Below are 22,763 nucleotides of genomic sequence, written 5' to 3' on the forward strand. Positions count from 1 at the left end.
TCCTTTTGTCCTCACTTTCCCCCGGAGAAACAGTAACGGTAAGGGACTTGTTTAGTAATTCTTATCCTTTTGCGTACACACTGAAGAGGTGCAGCTGGCGCAGAGTGTTGAGAGGAGGTGAGGTTGGGAAGCTCTCTGGTGTCTCATGCAGTTCATGCCACACTGCTTACTGCTGCTTCTGCTGCAGGAGTTATCACTCCATGGAGAGCTGTTGAACTTGGAGCTTTCCTGCCCAAGTTTCCCAGGGCATAGACATGCCTTTATTTTGTCCTCTGGGTTGGTATCGTTGGCAGCATGAGCAGCCTCTACGCGTGTTCTTTCTAGCCAGCTGTTGGCAGCAGTCTAGTATAGCAGGGTATGGGTACCTCTCCACTCTCTGGGATAACAAAGGAGTGCTGCTAATGCTGCTGCTAACAGCAGTGCCACTGAGGGCGAACCAGATCCTGGTTTCTGTTTTGTGCTGCCCTGCAACACGGTTGTGTCCTGGGGTCTGGGTGTTGTTAGCACTGTGCTTCACAGCTTTCTGGAACCGAGGACTCATGAGATGGGTGCAGCTGGAGTGAATGCCAGGAGCTGGCTGGAGTCTTTGTTATCACACATGACACAGGGAATGTGGCATGCTAACATAAAGAGTCCTTCTGAACCTGAACTCCTGTTTCTTGGAGTCAGAATTAGTCTGCAGGCAGATAACTGCCAGTCTTTGTGGACCAAGGCTGTGCAGCTCTGCCTGGTTTCTGCCATGGCTCTCCACTGTACACTCATGTCTTCACCACACTGTACACCTTCAGCATGCCTGAGCATGGTAACAATTCCTGCCTCAGCACAGAGGCACTTCTCAGGCTTGCATTTCTAGGGTGCTTTGTCTGAGCTCCTACTCAGGTTATCAGAGCTGTAGGAGGAATTCAAAGACAAATCACGGAAAAGCTTATGCTGATGTCAAACCAAATGATCACATAACCCTGTATCCTGCTTTCAACAGTCATCTCAGTCCTGTTGGGCTCAAGAGAGCAGATTGAGATGTGACTTGGTTACTGATCACTGCTGCTAGGAAAGACAGCATCTAGAAGTGAGCACTCTGCGAGGCCTTTCAGTCTGGTTGGCAAAGCCTGAGGAAACTCAGTGCGTGGAGGCTGAAGTTAAAGCAGTTTAAACTTGAGATGAGATGTAGATTCCTAGCAGGGAGGGTAATTAAATGTTGGAATAGTTTATCTGGAGAGCTAGTGGACTTAGCCCTGCTTGAAGCCCTTAAAATGAGATTAGTTATCTTTCTACAAGATACGCTTTCATCCAGCTCACGTGTCTGTTGCTGCATGCATATGTGCAGGGATTAACCTGGATGGATACAATAGTCTTTTTGCATGTAGAGATATGTGAGTTTGAGATTCCCTGGTCACTGTCTTCTCTCTGGGCCCCTGAGCAGAGCAGCACTACCCAGAGCACACGCATCAGCACGGGACTCAGCATTAAGGCAGCAGCCTTAATCAGATTTTATGTCTTGGCTTTGGGTGGTTGTCTGCATTGGTCAGAAAGGCTTTTACTCCTGCTACACAAATGGTAAGGTGTTTTCTGAGGAATCTTTCAACTCACTGTGATGTCTCCAAGACTGATTGTAGCTGACAATGCAGTCACCACGGTAAGTGCACTGACATGATAAAGGTCCTCTGAGGTGACTTGCTAATATCCCTGTGTAATGCCGAGTACTGTGTTTGGGGTTGGTGAAGAATCTGCCGTGCTTCAAATTACGAGGGCCTTCACAATTTTGCTGCCTTTGGGGCTAGGGATATGACTGTAACAGGAGTCTATTGAGCATCTCTCATTTAAATCCATACTTTGGGCAGCTAGAGAGAGGGCACCTCCAAATCTGCAGTTCTCTGCCAGTGCACAGGTTAATCTTTAGAGGACATGAGCTTTGGAGACCTGAATGATTTGCTGTCTTACACCAGGAGTATCTAGGTAAAACCAAATGGCCTGTGTTTAGAGTTCAGAGCAAGTGGTCCATGGTTTCTTTGTGACTTGAGCTCTGCCAAGGTAAGTGAACATGCTAATTGAAGTCCACTACATGTGCAGTCCTTACCCAGGGGCAAGAAAAGTAGTAGATAAAGGGGGAGAGGAGAAAGAAAGGATAAAGTACCTCACACTGCCCTGTGTGGATAAAATATGTATATGTGCCACTTTGGTGGTGACTCAAAATAACTTCCAAAGTAGGCATAGACAGTACAACTTGAAGCTAAATAAAGCAAGAATGGGGAAAGAGCTTGTACTTGTGAAACCTGTGGGATTCTGAGCTCAATGGGTGATGGTATTTAAACCATTGAAGAAGGCAACCTTATTTAGTCAGGGTTGGTTTTATTTTAGGTTGCATGTGTTCCCATTGTAAACCCTGTTGTCAGAGGAACAGAACGTTGTCAGCCTTTGCAGCTGCCTTATGTCCACCTAAGGCTTGCTGTTTGTGCAACATACGTGCAAATGTGATGCTGTCCGTGTCCAGGGAAGTTTTGCAGTCTCCCTTCTCAGAGGTAATCAGAAAATAACCAGACAGAATCCAGAGCAGCTGGCTCCGGGTGGCCCTGCTTGAGCAGGGGGGTTGTACAAGATGATCTCCAGAGCTCCCTTGCAGCATCAGCCGCACTGGCATTCTGTATTCGTCTTACCAGTAATAAAAATTTGCCTCCAAGAGGTGTATATCTTCAGACATTTGGTGCAGAGATGGTGCTCCTGGGAGCAGGAGTTTGTCCTGAATTAGAAACTTTTTTTTTTCCCCTTTATCCCTTGGAAAATGGGATTTGATCAAAGTTTTGGAAGTTGGTTACTGAAAGCTCTATAGCACCTAAATCTCTTCCTGGGCTGTCAAGAGCTCCTGGCAGAATGGTCTGTGCTTTTCTGTGATTTTTTTTTCATCACTTTCCAGCTGTAATGTCCTCCTTGCTTTTATTCTTGTATGCAGTTTTACTGGTAAAGAGACTATCCAGAGACAGAGGAGTCGCTAAGCTCAAGCTTAGCTTGAGATTCCCTGGTCACTGTCTTCTCTCTGGGCCCCTGAGCAGAGCAGTTCTGTTAATAGGTTTAGAGCTAACTAAATGCAGATAGCCAGCATTAGTACAACATGTACATCTGAGCCCTAAATCAAACCCTCCAACATCAGGAAATCCTAAAGTGCAGGTGCCTGGCTCGTATCCCCTTTGCCAGTTGTGTTAGTTGCATACCTGGACCTCCATGCAACAGCACGTTCTTCACCCAGGTCTCCATGCAGGATTTGCTTTTGCATGTCGTGCTTATCATCTCCCCAGTTATATCCTGGGAGACCAAGAGGACTCCTGTGAAGTGCAAGCCAAGGGGAGCTCATCCAAGAGCATTTTGGGTATGCCTTCTAGAAGCATCTCTTGTCTGCCCAAATACTTCCATGGCACTTTTCCTGCCACCTTCTTGTCCCCTTGTTTTTTTTGGAGACTTGCTGCAGACTGCCATTGAATCACTTGATCCTCTGACATTATGGTTCAGCCGTGCTGGCTACCGAGCTGTTGGGTGTTCCTGGCATGGTCCTGGCTTACAGCAAGGACTCTCCTGGGCAGCACCCTAAGGAGCAGTGCAAGCCAGCACACAGCTTGGGTGCAGCTTCTGGGGAGAGTTACCAACTATAGGCAAAAGCTTGGTTGTTCCAGGGGTCTCAGGGCAAAGAAGTGGTGGTGGTGGCATGCATGTCTCCAGAGTGTCTTGGTTTAAGCCCAGCCAGTAACTCAGAGCCATGCAGCTTCTCACTCACTCCCCACTTCCTCCCTCCCTGCTTCCAGAGGGACTGGGAGGAGAATCAACAGAATGTAACTCCCACGGGTTGAGATAAGAGCAGTCCAGTAACTAAGGTATAACACAAACCACTGCTACTGCCACCAATGATAATAATGGTAAGGGAAATAACAAGCGAAGAGAATACAACCACTCACCACCCACTGATTGATACACAGCCCGACGCAAGCAATGATCTAGGTCTTCCGGGTAACTGCCCCCAGTTTATATACTGGGCATGCCATGCTGTGGTATGGAATACCTCTTTGGCTAGTTTGGGTCAGGTGTCCTGTCTCTGCTTCCTCTCGGCTTCCCCTCCTCCCTGGCAGAGCATGAGGCTCAGAAAGTCCTTGGTCAGGGTAAACATTACTGAGCAGCAACTGAAAACATCGGTGTTATCAGCGCTGTTCCCAGGCTGAAAGTCAAAACCACAGCACTGCACCAGGTACTAAGAAGGAAAATAATGACTGCTACTGCTGAACCCAGGACACAGAGAGACCTCTCGGGGTGGGCAGGCCACTGCTTCGGGCTGAGCTTTCCATGGGGGAGCAGCACTGGGTCTGCTTTATGCAAACACCGCAGCCCTAGGTCTGGCACAGCAAGCCGGGAGAGGAGCTCAGCCCAGTACATGATGCTGTCCCACTTGGTACCTCACACTGACACAGGTTTTTAAGCAGGGGCCCTGCTGGCTCTTGTGTTCCACTGTAAAAGGAAACCCTTTAGTGGTACATATGTGGTCAGGGACAGCAATGAACTCATTTTCTGTCAAGCCATCTCTCCTTTGCCTGGGGTGGGGGGTTGTAGGTGGTCCACCTTCCATAGTCATGAGCAGAAGACTTCTTTGGGCCAAGCATCCTACATCAGGAAGATGAATGATCTTATCCTGGAAGACATGCAGAAAAGAAGGGGGAGGTAACACCGATGCTTGGAAAGTCGCAAGGAGGAGCAGGGGACAGCTTGCCTTCATGAACACACCTGAACAAAATATCTCATTGCTTAGATGAGAATATGTTGTGACTGGTGTGCATGGAGGCTAAGAATATGCTAAAGGTCGAAGTGGTACATGGATATAAAGAGAGTAAGCACTTCTTATGATTTGTAAAGTGTTAGTCTTCATATAAAAAGTCTGAGAAGTGCTTTGAGTAGCAAAGGCACCAAAGTAGAAATGAGACCACCGAAAGCACCTAGGTTGGTCAGAGCGTCCCTGTGTCTGGGTCACTGGGACAGGTGTGTCCTAAAAGGAGAGTGGTACTTGCTAAAGGGCTTTTTTGTAACCATGAATAGAAGCTCTCCACAAGCGGTGGGAACTGTGAAGACTCCCAGTCTCAAAGGGAGATCACAGGTGGGTACTGGCCTTTGGAGAAAGCTGAGGAGGAGTTCTTAGCAATTACTGAATCCCTGATCAGGTGAGAGTGCTGGCTGTGATCCGATGATGGAAACACCTGTGTTATTGTGGGTTTCTGGAGCGGAGCAGGACTGGGCCAGAGGCTGGGCATGCTGAGCATGGGCAGCATCTGTCAACTGCAGCTGGAGCAGATGGTGCCCAGTAGTGCCCCAGGTCAGCTTTAGGCATCTAGCTTCAGGAGGTGACTCGAGCACCCCAGCAGCTGATGATGTGTGTATCTTGCTGCCAGAGCCTAAGGATGCTGGGAGCATGGACTCTGGTGGCGCGTATTCATTGCTCAAGTGGCAGGGCTGGTTCAGGTGTCCCCTTCACATCCTTGCACATCCTCTTCCCACGGGAATATGGCTTCTCTTGCACTCTTCTTCAGGGATCCCCAGATGTATTTTTGCTGTAATTCATCAGGCTCACCCTTTCTGCTTTTTTGTCCTATCTGCATCTCATTCAGTGTGTGTTTCTGGCTTAAAGAATGAGGGAAACCCTTATTCAAAGTGTAACTGGAGGAAAAGGATTTTTTTTAGTGGGGGAGGACAGATGGTAGCACAAGAAAAATGTGAAGACAGTGTCAGTCAGCAGGAGAGACTGGTCTCAGCACTGCTGTAGCCCTGAGTTCTGGCCTTGCAGAGGTTTGCAGGGACCTGCTTCAAAGCAGTCAACTCAGGGGAAAAAGGCATTAAGCATACTGCCTGAAAACGTGGTCTGTGGTGCCTGTGCACCTACCTACATGGCCACGCACACAGCGCATGTGTGTATTCCTTGACACTGCATTGCAGCTGAGCAGTGTGAGAGGAAGCTGCGCAGCTGAACACTGGAAAACCTGTCTTCAGTTGAGAAGGTGAAGTGTAAGGAAAAATCAAGAGATCGCTGAGGTTGTCGTGGTTGCGAGCAGCTACGTGGAGGCACAGTTACCGGCAGCAGGCTGCTGGCTGATCTAGCAGGCAGCAGTGCAGATGCTCCACCTCAGCCAGAAATGCTGAGCCAATGCAGCAGTCCCAAGCGAGATGTTGTGCCCAGCATTGCACAGGCAGCCAGGCTAGGTGGCTTGGACATGGGGACTAGAACAAACAAAGCAAGGGAGAGCCAGAGCATGGTATCAGGGGAGGAGGTTAGGAGGAAGCTCTGCCTCTCTGCAGTGGCTCATGTACGGCTCTCCAGCTCACCAACGACCATGTGTCCCCCATGGGATTTACTGCTAAGTGTGGGAAAGTGAAGATTGCACCGGTGTCCCTTGTGTAGATGCAGCCAAACAGAACGAGCTGGGTTGGTTTCGGTTCAGGGGAGTGAGTTTAAGCACGGGCGTCTTTTACATGAGGGAAGAACTGGAAAGGGCTGATGCTGGTTGGTTGCCTTTGCCCTGAGGAACAGTCTGCATGGCCTCACATGTGTCAGGGCAGGCAGTGTGTGAGCACTGTTGCAGGATTGCTCTGTAGCCAAGGCAGGGCATTTTCTTTAGTTTGTGGTGGTGGAGGCACCGATTGGGGTACTGTGTCTTGGCTGGTGCTGTCACTTCGATGAAGTGACAAGGGTCCGGCTGTCTCCTAGCAGAGTTAGAATCGTCATAGAATCCTGGAGTGGTTTGGGTTGGAAGGGACCTTAAAGCTCATCCACTTCCAACTCTCTGCCATGGGCAGGGGCACCTTCCACTGGACCAGGGTGCTCCAAGCCCTGTCCTGCCTGGCCTTGAACACTGCCAGGGATGGGGCAGCCACAGCTTCTGCGGGCAACATGTTCCCATGTTCCGAGTGCTTACATTAATTCACAGCTCCACTGGCTGGAGCCAGCCAGGCAGGCTCCTCAGGCACTTGCAAAGGAGCCCTTGATGCACTGTGCATGGGTTGCTTGCCTCTCCCCTTGGCTGTTGTGCCATATGGGGTGATGGGGGAGCCTGTGCTGGTCTCAGTCACTCAACAAAGCGCCTGGGAGCACAGCCAGGGCTGGAATTGATGCTGGGGTTCAAAGCAGCTGCAGGATTTTTGATGGGTTCATGCTGATGCTTAGCAGCACGCCCCATCCTTGCTTCCAGAGCAGGTAGCCCAGGAGCATGTTTGCAAAGGCAGGCAGGAGGGGAGCGCCTTGACATTGCCAGTTCCTGCCTGGCCGCTGGTGCTGAGGGAGCGTGGTGGCAGAGGGGCCCCCCTTCCACTGGGCCCGGTGCGTGTGCACTGCCCCCCGATGCTCTGCCTCTGCAGAGTGAGGGATTGGCTCCCCCAGGCCGGGGTTGCTGAGCCTGCTGTGATCATGTCACGTCGGGCTCCGTCGATGTTAACATCTCATTATCTTTGTTACTGTAATTACATTATCCGCTGCTTTATGCAGAATTATTCTCCGAGGACTAATTGATGGATCCATGTTTAATTCATTAATCATTAGCATCAAATTCGACAATTACAGTGCACACTGATTGTGGAATTTCAAATGTAATGAGGGAAGAATTAACAAAGAAAAGGGAAAACCTGTTTCCCTGGCATACCGCTGCTCACCATGGGGGACAATGACATTGAGGGAAGAAGAGGCAGCAGAGAGCAGGGTGGCGCAGGTCATGGCAGAGATGAAGCTGGTGGGATCATCTTGTGCCTTTCTCTTGGTTGTAGCTGCACAACGTACTCTTCCAGGTCAGAGCAGGGTTATTAATCCCCTATGAAGGGTGGGTATTTGGGTACTGAGGAAGAGGAGCCCAGCTCTTGCTTCTGGAACAAAGTTGCCTTCCCTACCTTACAAATAGCCCATGGGTGCAGAAGCAGCACATCTCACCCTGCCATGGCAGGTTCCTAGGAACACCAAGGACACCCCAGTGTACACGCTGTGCTCACACACTTTGCAGGCTGGTCAGATTGTGGTCTTGAAAACGAGCTTGCTGCCCCCATGATTTGCTGATGATCCTGTGGCTGGTCTGTCCCTGCACGGAGCATAGGACCTTCTCTCAAAACCTATGGCTACGTCTCTTCTTTTTCAGTTTGCCACCCTGAGGCAGGAGTCCTGTAGCACTGCTCTCTTTGTTTTGGTGCCTGTGAACTAGTTAGCAGAAAGCAAGCCAGAGCAGTCTTTCCAGACCTGCCCCATCCGCCAGTGGATCTGCTCAGGACCAGGGTTGGTGCAATACACAGCACGGCTGTTTCAGTATCAGATGTGGATAGACTACTTCCCTCCGTCCAGGCGTGCTACAGCACAGTCTCCTTGCTTATGCAAAGGGGCAGCTTCTGCTTTGTATTTCAGTGCTTTCACTTTGCTCTTCTGACTGGAAGAATTCAACGTGAGTTACTGTTCAGCCAAGGGAATGGAACTCGGAGATGGGGATGCTGAAGCTGAAAGGAAGAGGGTGAGGGTCTGTGATGTTTGTCAGTTTGGGACCTTTCTTCTTCCCAATAATATGTTAAAGGGTTGTTTGTAGTCTGAAGATGAAGCAGAGAGCAGAGATTTAGTAAAATTTATCTGTAATTAATATTTTGCATCATGAATCATGTATAAAATACTGCAAATTCATATGTATATTATAAATATTATAAATTCATGATAACATTCATATGGTAACATCTTACGAATGTTTATCTGGCTGCCTGAAGTAGGAAGATGAATCCAAATGTGAGGTTGGAGAGCCACTGCATTCAAGGATTTGCACTGAATAGAAGCTAGAAATTGTCAGGACTTCACAGGAGAGAGAAGTGCATTGGAAGCTTGAAGGAATGACAAGAGGCAGGACAGTTCCAGCAAACCTTGGTGCCCAGTTCTTGTGGTGGGCAGAAGCCCGAAGGACCAAGATATACTGGATCAGGTTGAGGTTTTTATTTGCAAGGCATATGCTACAGTTAGGATGGATTTCATATGTTCAAGCATTGTAACTTTGTTCTCTCTCTATTATTATTTCTTTCTATAGAAGAAAAACTGAAGCAAAGAGACTGAAGCAAAATTGGCAAAGGCATCTGCTCACTGTGTGCCCCAAGTTAAGAGCCTAAGCATTGCTAAAAATGTAGCCCTTTTTTAGCCCTTTAAAGTGTAGCTGTGAGCAGTGAGCTCCTGTTTATCAGTCCTCAGTCTCCACCTGGGCACTTGGAACAGGAGGAACACATTATTAGTGGCTGGTTTTGACAAGTGTCGGTATAAGTGACTTGAACAGTAGTTCTGGGGATTTTGCAGCAGTGTACAGATTAGATCCCATGTTCTCAGAGGAAATACTCAGCTTCTTAGCCTTGGGCTGCCCCTGCTTTTCCTGCTGCCTTCTGCATTGTTCCTGCAAGAGATCTTTCAGAGGTCTCAAATATAACAAAGCACCTCACTCCTCATCATCATCCCTGTTATCCTCAGGTACTTGTCTGCCCAGTCTGCCAGTTCATGTCCAGCCCACTGTCCTTCACGTGGGTGGCAAATCATAGGACCACAGACTGGTTTGGGTTGGAAGCAACCTTAAAGCCCATCCAGTTCCAACCCCCTGCCACAGGCAGGGACACCTTCCACCAGACCAGGTCGCTCCAAGCCCCTGTCCTGTCCTGGCCTTGAACACTGCCAGGGATGGGGCAGCCACAGCTTCTCTGGGCAACCTGTGCCAGGGCCTCACCACCCTCACAGGGAAGAACTTCTGCCTCACATCGCATCTCAGTCTCCCCTCTGTCAGTTTAAAGCCATTTCCCCTTGTCCTGTCCCTACCTCCCCTTGTCAGAAGCCCCTCTCCAGCTTTCTTGTGGCCCCTTTAGGCACTGGAAACTGCTCTAAGGTCTCCCTGAAGCGTTCTGCATGCCCAGCTCTCTCAGCCTGTCTCCATCAGAGAGGTGCTGTCACAGTGTGTTACTGGGACATGCCATGTCATGGTGGCAGTGGTATTTACAGTATTGCAACATGTTGCATCCTTAGGTTTTACCACAGTTTTGTCTCCTTTTAGATGGCCAGCTGAGTCCCTCTAGCCTGTAGGTAGGCAGTGGAATGATATTTCCAGAATGAGCCTGCCTTTCTGAGAGGAAGGAAGTGCTTTCTACTAGGGATGAAGTCAGATGCACTGAGGTGTTTTGAGGTTTCTCTGGAGCAGCAAAGGTGCATGGCAGTGCTGCAGGTCTGAATTGGGGCATTCTGTGGCCCATCAGCTGGAGCTGCTGATGTGTTAGCTGCAAAGTGGAAAGGCACACTGAGCTGCCCAGCTGAGATCGCCTGGACTCTGAATATGCATCGTTGTTACTGAGTTGTGCAAATCGGACTGTGTTTGTACCAGCCAAGACAGAAAGGATGTGGGGGTATCTGTGAGGCAGAGCAGCAAGAAGCAACTTGGATTCAGTTCAGTCTGTACATGGTCCATAGCAGCTCCTTGCCTGCCAGTCCACATTCCTCCAGCGCCTGTCCCCATTACATCCAAAGACCATTTTCTCTCTATTTAAGCTATCATGTGAAAGTACTGGTAGCCTGTTCAGTCATACAGAAAACCTGTTGTATCATTCTCCAGCTTTACTGGTGACTCTGCAGATGTTTACAAAGATGCTACCGTTCTCAGAGAGTTGATGACCCAACTATCTTGAACATGTTAAGTAGCTTCTTCATCTATTGCTTGGTTTTCAGAAGGGCCTCATGCACCCCTTGTCAGAGCATGTCTCCTCTATGGAATCACTGAGCCAGGAATTGTTCCTGGGAGAAGAGCTGCCTTCTCCCACCATTCCTAGGAGCCATTGCCCAGCCATGAAAAGGAGGTTTTGGCTCCTGGCAAGTGACCAGGGTTCTGTACAAGCACAGGGAGAAGGGAAGCACCTTCTTGCTTCAGACCTGCTGCTCTTGCTGGCTTGCTTTGCCAGAAATCTGGCAGGCCAAAAGGGAGAAATCGTTCTCCCTCTTGACCTACCAGTTGCAAGAGTTTTCTGTCCAGAACCTATTCTGTTTTTTACCATCTTTTAGAGGGCTGCTCACCCATCCTTCTGCTTTGTATGTCCACACGCAGGGCCTTGCTGCTTGGGAGGTGTGAACACTGAGCTCACTAGATTTGTACATTGTGCATTATGGACATGCTTTTATTGTGAGTTTTCTCAAAAGGCAGTTTCTCTGGTGTGTGACAGACTGCTCTGGCTATTCCTCTTCGGTTTTGACTCTCATCCACAGCATCTTCCAGCATATCCAACCCTTCTACCTGTCACACGTTAGACCATGGCCATGGTGTGACTCACCTATGGTCAGCAGTTATGTTCTCCAGGAGTATGCAGGGTAAGCATGCTGGGGTACAGCTTGAACCTGTGACCTTGAGCTTCACTCAGACATCAGAGCATGGCTTAGGTGGGCTGCCATCCCCTGACAAGAGATGTAGGACCTTTTCAGGTCTCTGCTCCATTGCCTGATGGAGATGTAGGACCTTCTTAGGTCCATGCCCCACACTGCCCTTCTGGGGAGCCCAGGCTCTCCAGCTCCAGCACCCCCCACTGCATCCTGGCTCTAGACACAGGGCATGAGTCCCAGTGTCCCTGTGAGAAGCACATGTAGGTGCAGCCCTGTTCTGTGGAGGTGGCCATGAGTTGTGGTGGAAGCATCCAGCCATGCTGAGCCCAGCAGTGCTGTTAACAGCCCTGGCTTTGCTCTGAATCCCTGGAGTGGGCTGTCCTCCCCCTTATCCAGACCAGTGAAAGAGCAAGGCTGTGCCATAGTCACCATCACTCAGACCCATCTCCCCACATGGAGGTCCTGGTCCTCGGAACCAGTGGTGCTTTTGGCAGTGCAGGCGAGGAGCAGTTGGAGCATGGGAGGGAGCTGCCAGTGCTTCCTCCCCTCCCCATCACAACTCTCTCTGCCCTCCCTGATGGGAAACCAGAGATTGATTTTCTCCGACCCAACAGCATAATCACTAACCCTAATTAGAGATAATTACTGGGACTTGATATACTTATTACTTGCTAGAACACTAAAGGAGCTGTGCATTGCAGGCTGAACAGGGAAAAAAGGCCTCAGAGAAAGTGAACAGGAGAGGAACAGAGAGGAGAAAAGAACAAGGCAGAGAGAATGCTGTGATGATCAGAGCCCAGCGCAGGGATGATGGAAGTGCTGAGAGAAGCCAGATGGGCACGCAGCTTCATCGCACAGGGGCAGCAAGCCAGACCCATGGGCTGCAGTTGTAGTTATAAGCATCCTGTATTTCTGAACATCTGGCTCTGGGTGTCTTGCACAGGGCACCTGGAAAAATGAAGAGGGTGTAATTAGTAGCCACCTGTGAAAATTTTAGTGTAAATAACTTGCCCCCCATTGCCAAGGCAGACCGGGGTGACAGGGTAGCTGGTGTTCTCCTGGGGGGGACGGAGGACCTTTTCCAAAAAAACATGCTTTCACTTGCATGCAGACCATGCTCGTGCTGCAAGAGAGGGAAGGGCAGGGGAACAACTTGGTACAGGCACTTGTGGCCATTCTGCTGTCACCCAGACTTCCTGCCAGCCCACCCCTTCTGAAGTGCAGGCTGCCACTCCTGGTTTGAGTCCCTCTTCCTGCCCTCTGGTCTACACTAGAGGTGCGTGGGGTCGGTGGCTGGGGTCTTCATTCTGTTGCTGGACAGTCAGGTGCCCCAGAGGAAGGTATAAAAGCCCATTGCTAGCAGGCAAGGGATAGAGTCATTCTGTTGTGAGCTCTGTCCCTTCCTAGGGTCCCGTGGAGAGCCCCTGACTCATCCATGTCTCTCTTGGTATTGTTGCACACTGGGTGGTTGTGTTGCTGTGCGTCAGGCAGTCTCTGTGGGCAAAGCAAGCAGGGCTGTAATAAAACATGCTTTGAGTGAGTAGCTGTAGCAACGGAAGTTGGGTAAGACAATATAATACAATTCTAGCATAAGCTGGATGGCGTTTTCAGTTGCTACCATTTGTGAGCCGTGTGCAAATGCTGGGTTTTCATCAGTCACTGCAATACTTGTCCAGGCACACACTTGCGTGGCAAACCCAGAAAGTTCTGGGTCTGCTTCATTCCTTCCTGCAGTTTTGTATCGGACTCAGCTGCCTGTTTCTGGCTGTAAATGCAAATGGTAATTTGTATTGGTGCAACCCTGTTTGGGTTGGAAAGGACCTGAAGGTCATCTAGTTCTGACCCCCTCACACTAGACCGCATTGCTCAAGGTGATGTCCAACCTGGCTTTGAACACTGCCATGGGGTGGAGCATTCACAGCTTTCTTGGGCAACCTTGGTGATCTCTTCTGGACTCTTCAGCAGCACATTGTCCTCTCTGGTTTGTATTTTAGGCAGTATTACTTGTACATTTTCTGCAGCTTATGATTCCAGGTTTCTGCAGAGACTCTTAAGCGACACCTCTGGCCATATTAACAGGCCAGGAGTGAGATACAGAACAAGGACTCTTTCCTTCATCCGCACCCCACTGCTCATTCCTAGCACTTTGGTTTATGCGTCTCCGGAACAGTTTCAGAAGTGTTCCATTGTAACATGTTGGAGACTAAATTATGGTATTGTGGGGATAGTCACTGAAGGACTTAGCCAAGTGACACTAAAGCTTCCTCAGGCTGTCTGAATTAGGCTGGTTCAAAGCAGCAGTGCAGCCCCATCGAGAGTGCCATAGGTACCCTCATCTGAAGCAGATGAGGAGAATGAATCATGGAACTGAACTTCATAGTGACTTAGGCAAAAGTAACCTTGACTTCATTGTACTGGTGTTCAGGCAGAATAAAATTCAAATCAGAAATAAAGAGTATTAAGCACACACATGCACAGACACACGCACGCAAAAATATATATCGAAGCCAATTTAACAAAGCTGAAAGCAATTATGCACCAGATCATTTGGGAGAAAGAACTTAAAAAAAAAAAACAGAAGCGAAGCATAATTAGGAGTTTTTAAAGAGCATCTCACTGAATACCAGAAAGTTGAAATCAAAAGGAAGGTTGCACTTCTTAAAAATGTATTAATCTGGGTTAAGAGGAGACGTAAGCAATTCGCTTTTTCTCTATCCAGATAGTGAAGAATGCACAGGAACAAAAGAAAGTGGAGCCAGCTGTATTATGCTGATGTATTTTGTATATCCATATATTTGTGTGTATATAGAAAGCGATACAAATAACAGCAACAAATAAAGTAATGGATAAGTATTGAGCAGCAGTTGGAAGCTGCAGTAGGTAGGTAGTTGATAACACCAGTGTGGTCCTGCCTGGCCAGCTGGAACCACGGGTAGAGGCTCTCTCTGCCATTTAGCCCTTTGCCAAAGCTCCACAGACTAACATCCGCCGTGAGTGATTAATTATGAGCAGCCCTCAAAGTGACCCTTTTGGCTTTGTGGGAAGCATTCCAGCTCCTGACGTTCCCAGACTTGCTCTGGTTACAGCTGCACAAAGGGTTTGTTTCACCGCTTTCTCTGTGTTCATTGCTTGTGGAGCAGTCGTGCACCCTGTGCCTGCCCAGCTTCCCCAGACCATGATGTACCAGTCACATTCAGGGAAGAAGTTAAATACATATAGCAAATTATGCTGTTAAGAACTTGAAAATGAGGTCACCAATGAGATAAGAATGCCAGCACACCACAGCTGCTGGGTACACCCACCAGCGTTCTCCATAGGGACATCAGTGCCTCAGCTGATGGGAAGATGCCACATCTGGAAGCTTCTTAGTTTGTGGACTTCTCAGTTGGTCATCTCTGCTGCCTTTCTCCTAGAGGGAACCCTCTCTTTTCTTCTCTCTCATAGATGTTTCACTTGAAAAAAAAGACAAATCCTGCATCTCTGTTCCTCCTCCAACACAGATCCAGATGCTGAGCTCAGAGCAGCTGCTGTATCCTCCCTGGTGCTTTGTTCTGTTCTGGTCTCAGCAGTGCAGTGTGGAAATGCAGTAGGGTCTCATTCACCACCACTCAATGTATCTTAACTATATGCTAGTCTTGTGCCCTGTACTAGGTGTGCTTCTGCTGAAGTGGCTGCCTTGTCCACAGCATTTTCTGCCTGTGAATCATGAGAATAGTCACTGTTCATGTATCTTACTAAATTCCTAATCTTCAACTTCTACATGTTCCATGAAGACTCGACATAACATGGAAATGAAAGTGATGGATTTAGTGTCTGAAGCTCGTTTCCCAGCTCACCTTCCCCCCTCTTGGCTACTTTTAGGAGCCTACATTAACATGGTTGCACAAGGGGATACAGAAAAGGTAGCCAGCAGAGTTAAAGGCAGTTAAAAGGGTATTTTTTTTTCCAAGTTTATTAGGAACTAATGAATCCTAAACCGAGCATTTGTTCATTACAGTATGGAAATAGTGGAATGGTTAATAAAGAAAAAAAGAAGATAAGTGTTCAGTGAACACTTCTGTTTGTTGTCTGGGAAGAGGTAAGATGATGCATCTTATCACAGAATGATGAATTCTTCATATTCCAACTGTAATTAGGAAGCATATTAAACAGCAGGTAGGAGATTTAGACGTGTTTGAATCAGCAAGTCTGAATTACTTAATTCAGGAATTCTAGAAGATGTGGTCAAGGTCTTTCTGATGTTTTGATGGTGACTGTCAGTTTTGGGACGGAGAGGACTTCTGGAGGGCTGAAGTTGATGGATTTTACGTGTCCCCAGTATGAAGATGAAACTGGTAGAGTGGATAGGACTCAGAGAATAGCTGTGAAAACAGTGAAATGCTTGCAAAATGCACCTTGTAGGGAAAGATTCAAGGAGCTCAATTTGTTTAGTTTATCAGGGGAAAGGGTGAGAGATTATTTCAACACCATCTGCAAGTACCTATATAGGAACAAAAAACTGGTAATAGAGAACTCTTTATCAGGTAAAAATACACTGAGATCCAGTTGCGGGTAGCAGAAGCGAGACAATTCAGACTAGAAATAAGGTGCAAATTTCAGCGGTGAGAGTAATTAACCACTGGAGCTACTTATCAGGAGTTGCTGTGATTTCTCTGTCACTGACAATATCCTAATCAAGATTAGAAGATTTCTATAAGGGACGTTCTGGTTCAAACAGGAGTAAATTAGTGGAAGACCTATAGTATAATTTTAGGCTGTACAAAAAGGATCAGACAATCAGGGGGTCCTTCTGGCTGCTTTGACTCCATGTCCAGATGTGCTGTCGCCTGCTCTCCTGGCGGATTTGCCTCTTCCCCACAGAACTCCAGCCACCCTTCCTTTGCAGTGGAGCTGCAGGGTGAGTGGACATGCTGTGCTCCATGGTGGGCTCTGCATGAGTGCGTGGGTTAGGCAGAGCTCAGGCTCAGGAGGACTGAGCATCTCTGGCTGCCTGTGGTTCCTGGGGTGTCGGCGTGCTCTTGGTGCCTGAGGATTTAGGGGGTTGGCCATCTCCTGTTCACTGGCTTCTCTGGTTTGCTGGGGTCCTGCTAACTCAGTATGTGGAGTCAGCCACCATCTAAATGAGAGTGAGTCTGGTGTGTCAGCTTGAGATGTCTTGCCTTATCTCCTGTGCCCCTGAATTTTGGTTGGGAGATGGAAGTACAAAATGTTAACCATGTCATGGTCAGCCCTTCCCATCCTGCTGCAGGCAGCTTCGTTTTCGGTTTTCCTGGAGATGTCTGGACTACACAGAGCTGTTTCTCTTGGTGGTTTGTGCCCACCAGAGATTAGCTTTGGTAGGAGCCAGGGTGTTATATAGTCACTTACCATGCACATATGTCCAAAAACGTGCTCTCCAAATGCAGTGCTAAGAAAGGGGGAAGATTCCCCTGTGTCAGAGCATCTGTGAGGCCCAGTGAAAGGCAGTGGCTCCCACTGTGTGCAAGCTGGCAGATCCTCATGGCCTTGCTAAGAAACAGGGCTGGGAAACCTCAGTCGCCTGTGGTTTGGATCCATGATTTCACACAGACATTCGCTGTTGGCAGAGCCGGGAAGGACATCTGTCATCCCAGAACATGCCCTGCCATGCTTGCGGGGCTTTGTAGGTGGTCGGCATTGTTACCATATCCAAAGGAGAACTTGATATCTTTCACATGACGTGTCTGCATCCTGGTGCTTCTGGTTGGTAAGAGTCTAGCCTACTTTTTTTGGTCTCTACTGGTGGGAATTGTTCAAGAGGAAGGAACCAACTATGTCCAGCAAAGCAGAGTGCAGTGCTTCATTCAGAAAACCAACCTGACAGAGGCTCTTCTGGCTCTGGACCTGCTCTGGGAGTGAGGGCAGCTCTGGGAAAGGCAGCGGCGAGGTGCTCCCAGGGCAGCTGCATTCCTGCGTACATGGCAGCTGACCACCCATTGATGGAGAGGGGTGAATTATGTCTTTACCAGCAGGGATTTCACAGGCAGTCAGCTTAACCAGGCTCACTGGCTCTCACCTCCCCTCAAGAACCAGCTGGTTCCTCAGAACGAAGGAGTTTCCCACCAGCTGGAGGTGGGTACCCGTCCAGCCTGTGCTGCGCAGCCCAGGAACAGTGTGCTGGGGTCCAGAGCAGCCATGGCTGCCCCACACATGCGGCTTTCAGGGAGGCTTTGAGGCATGCTATGGCTGCCAACACCAACAGAGTACACTAACGTGGCTTGCAGTAACTCTGACTTTGGAGTAAATGATGATTGGTTGGCAACACATACCTTAAAGCTTTGGTTAATGGGTAGCGGTAACTGATGACTCTCTGGGATGTGGTTTGGCAGATAGTGAATAGCATTAATCTGCAGTGTGCTATTGGCTGACTGCAGGACAAGAGAAAATAGGGTTTGCTTCATGCCAGGGTGTTGTCACCCTATCCTGGGGTTGCCTCTGTCACCATCTCATGCCATATGGCTAGCAGTCTCTAGCGAGGTGGCAGCAGCTCTGTTCAGCGCCAGAGCAAGGCCTGACACTTTAGAGAAAAGACCCAACCTTGGCCATGAAACCCGGGGGATTTTTATTGTGTTGCAGTCTGCTGTGTCCATTGGCCAAAGGAGGATGAGCCTTTGGGAGCCAGTCCCCTTTCTCATGTTGAAATTGCAGTATTCCTGGGCAGACAGCATCAAACGCAGCAGAGATTAGCTCAGGACCATAATCACTGGTATGTCTTTTGGCTGTCAGTGCAGAGAGCCACTGAAGGAGTCTGTCTTTCATGTCTGGGAAGAAGAAAGTCTCTTTTCCATACCCATGTCCGAGTGCAGACATTGGGCACTCAGGACATGTGCATCAAGGACACATGTGGCTTCACCAGGAGCTTGCTGAGAGTGGGTGTTGGATGCTTGTGGTAGGAGGTAGAGCTGATGTGTCACTTGGTTTCTTCAGTGCTGGTCAGGTTATTGTGTGTTCCAGGATGAGAAGGAACAAGTCCTTTCCTCAGTGAACTTGTCAGGAATGTAGGTATTTCTGTATTGCTCATGTTAAGATAAATGCGACTGACTTAGCCTGTCCATGCACTTGTGCTGCTACAGCTGGCAGTCTGCAGGGATTCAGGACTGCCAGCTGTAGGACGTGGGCTAGCAGGATTAGTAGGAATGGGATGTCACCTTTGTTTTCTGTACTCATTCCACCTTAAATTAGTTTCTTTCAGCATGGTAGGTTGTGCACGAAGCTCTAGGTGAGGTATCACACCAGATTTGTGCAGGAAGTGTAACACAACACATACGTCATCTAGTGCATGGAGGATCCCGTTTGGCTTTCCAGCCTCACTGGTGGTGTGTTTCAGTAATGCTGGGAAAAGGCAATACTTGTAGCACTCCTCCTCCTCTGGTGGTCCCAGTTAGAAGCCCCAGTCTAGTGGAGACATTACTGTCACTGTGGTGCAATCCAAATCCCATGGAAAGCAGTACATGCGTTCCCAGGATTTTCTGAATCGCGCCCATTAGTTCCAGGGTACCTGCCTTTGCATTTTGTGCTAAATAAATATTATTGCGGTTTTGCTAGCTCACTTTTCAAAGGGACATTCTGTTTTTAGGTCATTTTCCATTTACTGCTATGTCATCAGTTAGGCTTTACTTAAAAGGGCATCACAAAGCTTTGCGTACTGGTGGGGACACACTAACATGGCTACATGAATCTCTTTGGGGGGGTTTTGAGGAAATAGTGATTGGGATGGCCTTGCCTGAGGGACTATAGGCAGGGTCAGGGAGAGTTCAGATCCTGAAAGCTTTGGCTCAGAGCAGCAGTATTTTACATGTAGCCTTGTATTCACCTTTCACTTTGCTTGCCTAATATAAAGGGAACATGTCCAGCAAAGGGGCACAGTTCCTGAGAGCTCCAGCCTTGTTGGGACCACCTTGCAGATCCCTGGGACAAGGGAGTGGCTGGGCTGTGAGGACATTTCTGTGCCACTGAGTGATTCCAGGCAGCTGGTGTGAAATGCAGGGAGCTCCTGGAAGCACTGCAGATAGAAGCTGTTCTGGAAGCCTTAGCAGCACTGTTTCATTACAAAATGAGAGATTCAAGCTGGCACCACTTCTTCATGGCATGCACTGCTGGCAAGGCAGGTGTCAGGTTTGGGGTACTCGTGCTGGGTGCTGGTGCAGGGTTGGGTGGTCAGAGCGTGCTCTGAGCACATCGGTAGCTTTCCCAAGGATGTCTGTTTCTGCACACACTGGTGTCCTGCAGGCCTGGCTCAGGTCACAGCACAGCTGTGGCCACCACAGCACAGTGTGCTTCTGCAGCAGCCACTGCCAAAGCCGAGCAGGGCTGCAGAGCAGGCTCTGGAGGTGCTGGGGTTGCTGCTTTATGAGCCTGACCGCAGCAGCCTTCCTTTCCTGCTGTCCACCCTCACCTCCTGTACATGCCACAGAACCAAGGAGGTTGTTGTTGGGGGCAGGTTTGGAGGGAGCCTTGGCAGGTTGCATGTCCCTGCCTCTGGTGAGGGCTAGGGCACTCTGTGGCAGCTCGCACTGCTCCTTGGAGGAGCAATGGAAGGGCATGTGCCCAGTATGGCTGGCACGGAGGTGCAAGGGCAAATCTGGGCTCCCTGGCGCTCATCAGGGCTTTCCCCTTTGCTTCTTGCAGGCACTCTGCACTCCTGCTATTTGCCTCTATCTCCTGCATGGCTGTGGTGATACACATGTGCTGTGTGTGCCGCCTGGCTTGCGGCCCGTCCCATCCTGTCTTGTCCCAGCAGCATGGTCCCCAGGACCCATATCCTCCCAGCCCCAGGAGAGCTGCATTGTCCCTGCTCCAGTGGCAGCAGGCTCCCTCCCATGAGGAGGCAAGAGGAGATGGATGCAGCAGTCAGGAGCAGAGCGCCAGCTAATTACCCTTCCGAGTGTGTCTTGTAAATTAAGGGCTAATTAGAGGCAAAGTCAGTGTCATGGTTTTACACGTGTTTCTGTGGCGCTGAACAAGGAGAGGGAGGGGGAACGTGCAGCAGCCGGGCTGGAGGCAGGCAAGCCAGCGCCTCTGCTGCTCCTACCCCAGGGGCAGGGGCCCCAGCAGCTTGGAGGGGCAGGGCACCGACAGCTCTGCAAGCTCTGTGTTGGCACTGCCAGGGCAGGCAGGATCTGCAGGCAGGGATGACAGAGTCTCAGCACCGTGCAGCGGAGAAGGGATTCTGTGATTCTATGAAAGGGTTTTTGGTCCAGCGTGGGTACGTGAAGAGGAGGGTGGGAGGCACCTGCTGTGCTGGCACTGAATGGAAAGTGCTCGTGGACGGCAGGCATGCGAGGTATAGGGATGATGGCCCAAATCGCCCCTTTGTTCAGCACACACCTTCGATCCGCCTTCTGTAGGGGGGGATTTGGGCTTTTTGAGCAGTCGTTTCAGGCACTCTGCAGCCTCAGGCAGCACTCAGGCACCAGTGACATTCGAATCACATTTCTGAGGTTTTCATGGAAACAGCAGGGACAGAAACTTCCATTTATGTACAGATTCTGGGGCTCCGCATGGGATTTTATGGGGCTCTACTCTTAGTGAAGGGTAGCACTGGAACGGGTTGCCCAGCAAGGCTGTGCAATCTCCTTCGTTGGAGAAACTAAAACACTGTCCAGATACAATGGTGGCAACTGACTCTGTGTGGCTGTGCTTGAGCAGGGGGTGGACAGGGTGACCTCCAGACCTCCAAGAGCAAAATGAGGTTGGTCTTACACAGTGCACATGCAGTCAGCTGAGCTGCCCTGGCTGTAGCAGATCAGCTGGGGGCCTGCTCCTGCAAGTGTCCATCTGCTCTCCAGCCTGCTTCTGCAAAAGATCCCACTTACATGGCGATCCCATGGAACAAGTTGCTTGGTTTCTCTTAGCCCAGCTCCTTGTGTGATGATGGGGTGGTTGGCCCTGGCAGGGCTGGAGCAAGCAGATGGGTCCGGCTGTGGGTCCATGTCTCATCAGCCTGGCACGCTGTGGCTGGAGCTGTTCAGGGCGTCCTGTGCTCTTCCATGGCCACAGGGGCTGCTGTGAGAGTCCCAGCTTAGCATCTGTACCTGAGGTGGCGAAGGGAGGGAGCTTCAGAGTAGGGAAAGAGACCCTTTTCTTACCCCCAAGCTCCCAGAGCATTCACTCCACCGTGGCTGGACTGACTGCCCTAAGGGAAGGTGTAGGGTAATCCCTCTAGGACAGCATCATCCTCCTTAACAGATTGCCTGCAGCCTTGAACTGCAAGATTTTTGCTCTGTGCCAGAATTGCTCTATTTATTATTCTGGAAATTCTGGATATTCTTGTAATCTGGAAACACTTGACCCATTTTGAATCACTGGGAGGTCTTGTCTTCTGTGACAGTCTCTAGTCCTCAGGATACTCTTTTTCTTGGGGGTTCAAGCTCCTGGCCTCAGCTCCAGAGGTTTCCCAGCTAGTGCGAAGAAGCATTTCCACCCATAGTCCGCACCTTACAGACCTCTGTTGCCCTGCTTGTCATCCTCCGTGTGATTTCCCATTTACTCACAGTACCTCCAACGTGGTTGTGTTTCTTGCTAGAGCCACACAAGGAGTTAAGGAGTGAGGATGAGGTGAGATGGGGTGGTTTTGTGTTTGTCCAGGTGCCTGAAGCTGTAGTGAAAACGGTGAGCAGAGCACAAACTCCAGCTGCAAAATCTGGCTGGAGGTGGAAGCTGTGTGCCAGGATGCCTCGCTGTGCATCCTAGGGTGCTGGCCTGAAATCCACTGAGCTGGGTGTCCCTCTGAGGAGTGCTGAGTGCCAGGCAGTGCTTTTTTCTCAGCACATTTGAGGGGGCTGATGTGCCGGCATCCCCTGGGAGAGGAGAGCCAGAGCCTGTCCTCATGCAGGGCCATGTCTCATCATGTACAAGACAGCTTGTCCTTCTTCCACCGTGCTCCAGAGGAGCCGTTAGTCCATGCTTAATGTGTGCTTCTCTTGCAGGTGCTCCCCACTCGACCAGCAGCACCTCCCTGCACTCAGAGCGCTCCATCAGCGGCATCAACCTGGTGGGCTTCAGCTCCAAGCCGGACGGCATGCACCAGCGCTCCTACTCGGTCTCCAGTGCAGACCAGTGGAATGAGGCTGTGGCCATCCCTGGTAGCTGCCCCAACCCCTGTAAGTAGTGCTTCTAACCCTGCTCCCCTGGGTTTGAGCCCAGTTTGCTCACTGGTGAGCCCAGTTTGAGCCCAGTATGAGCCCAGTTTGCTCACTGGTGTCAGACACAGCCTTTGGGGCCTTGCTGGGACTGTCCACCTTTGTGAGGGTCAGCTGGCAGTGTCCAGACTGGGGGGAGAAGCTCTCCTGTGGGCGCAGTAACAGAGCCTCCCTCCAGCCAAGGGATGCTGCTCTGCGGCAGGACTGCTCTGGCCTCTCTTCTCCTTCTGCCCCACTCAGCTCAC

The 22,763-nt window shown here is 49.9% G+C and overlaps 1 protein-coding gene across 2 annotated transcripts in view; it reads left to right on the top strand.

Moving 5' to 3' along the window:
• Nucleotides 1–22,763, top strand: part of AGAP3 (ArfGAP with GTPase domain, ankyrin repeat and PH domain 3) — a 132,052-nt gene that overhangs the window by 89,145 nt on the left and 20,144 nt on the right. For both annotated transcript variants that reach the window (XM_061346288.1, XM_061346287.1), the window contains exon 12: nt 22,306–22,479. In XM_061346288.1, the coding sequence (XP_061202272.1) occupies nt 22,306–22,479 (174 nt within the window). The remainder of the gene's footprint in view (nt 1–22,305; nt 22,480–22,763) is intronic.

The sequence above is a fragment of the Neopsephotus bourkii genome, unplaced genomic scaffold (assembly GCF_033783945.1).
Source record: "Neopsephotus bourkii isolate Nb327-2 ecotype Australia unplaced genomic scaffold, CSIRO-AGI_Nbou_v1 NB_272, whole genome shotgun sequence".
Taxonomy (NCBI): Eukaryota; Metazoa; Chordata; class Aves; order Psittaciformes; family Psittacidae; genus Neopsephotus; species Neopsephotus bourkii.